Source organism: Etheostoma spectabile, chromosome 9 (assembly GCF_008692095.1).
Source record: "Etheostoma spectabile isolate EspeVRDwgs_2016 chromosome 9, UIUC_Espe_1.0, whole genome shotgun sequence".
Classification (NCBI taxonomy): Eukaryota; Metazoa; Chordata; class Actinopteri; order Perciformes; family Percidae; genus Etheostoma; species Etheostoma spectabile.
Genome location: NC_045741.1, coordinates 8102523 through 8103847, shown reverse-complemented (window position 1 = coordinate 8103847; position 1325 = coordinate 8102523). Strand labels below are relative to the sequence as shown.

General features: G+C 37.2%; 1 protein-coding gene across 1 annotated transcript in view; it reads left to right on the top strand.

Moving 5' to 3' along the window:
* gmds (GDP-mannose 4,6-dehydratase) overlaps positions 1-1131 on the top strand; it is a 172176-nt gene extending 171045 nt beyond the window's left edge. The window contains exon 11 of the mRNA XM_032525892.1: positions 569-1131. Within this exon, the coding sequence (XP_032381783.1) occupies positions 569-631 (63 nt within the window). The 3' untranslated portion in view covers positions 632-1131. The remainder of the gene's footprint in view (positions 1-568) is intronic.
* The last annotated feature ends 194 nt before the right edge of the window (positions 1132-1325 follow it).

Here is a 1325-nt window from a genome sequence, read left to right as displayed (position 1 = left end):
CCCCCCCCCCACCCCCCTAGCTGTCCTATTCATTCAAGGTGGAAATACCCAAGAAAAAAGAATCCTAATTTTTTTTTTTTTAAACTTCCAAATGTTAAAAAGTTGCATTAACACAAGCAGCAAAAACGAGAGAAAAATATATACATTTGCCAATATTTTAAATGAAATCAGGAAATAAGTGATCAGAGAAATAACAAAGAATGTGTCTGACTCAGAATGTGACCTGACTGTCAATGCCAGTTTTCGGTACTTCACATTTTTACATATTCTGTCCACTGGACACGTTTTGGTCGGTGCAGGAAAAAAAACAAGGAGCTTTAATATCCAGCCTGATTCATCAGCCATTCTAAAAAGTACATTTTGGCAGAAAGCCAACACATGATAATATTGAATTATTGCTGATACTGATCAGAGTTGGCATTGTCAGTAATGGCAGGCCTACTATAAACCACGATGTAAATACATTTAAAGAAAGCATTATAATTACAATCAGTTGTTTAACTGTGTTTTATTAAGAGACGTATGCCATTAAAAAGGGAAGCTAAACGTTAACGTTGTCCCTCTGCAGGAGCTGGTGAAGGAGATGGTGGATGCGGACGTCGAGCTAATGAAGAAGAACCCAAACGCCTGAGTCCAAATCCGCAAATCCCCCCCCGCACGGGAACATTTTAGCACTCCTGTGTTCAGTGAAAGGAACACCTAGTTTTTTTCTTTCTGACTTTGACCAAATGAATTGGGTCCATTTTTTTCTTTGTTGGGAAGTTTTAACTTAACCTTGTATTGCCTTTGTGTCTTGGGTCTATTTCTAGCATCATGTCATGTTTTGTTTTATTATCACATAGCAGATATGCCTTTCATATTTCCACACTGATCATGTCATTATTTATAGAAATGGCAGGTTTTAAGGGTTTGTTTCACGTATGTCTTTTGCTCTTCTTCATAATTGTGGTTGAATTGATTTAAATGTCACAGCTGACGTTATTTCTGTCAGTGGATGACATGGCAGAATATATATATATAATATTGAAGATTAGGTAATTTATTGGAAAATAGGAATCAATGGGTTTCTTAATGGTCTGACATATAAATGAACAAATAAACTGTTTGCTACTATAAAGTCTGATGTATTTACATGTTGTCCCAGGGCCACACAAAACTGATAAATACTGTAAATATTAAGATGGAGGTTTGCAGCAGATGGTTGTCTTTTGGGGTTTTTGTTTGTATGTTTTAGTCTAATCCCTGTAGGCCTGCCAGAGAACGTGTGAGGAATGAGGGCAGCAAGCAGCAAATCTTCCTCCATTCGTGTGTGTGTGTGTGTGTGT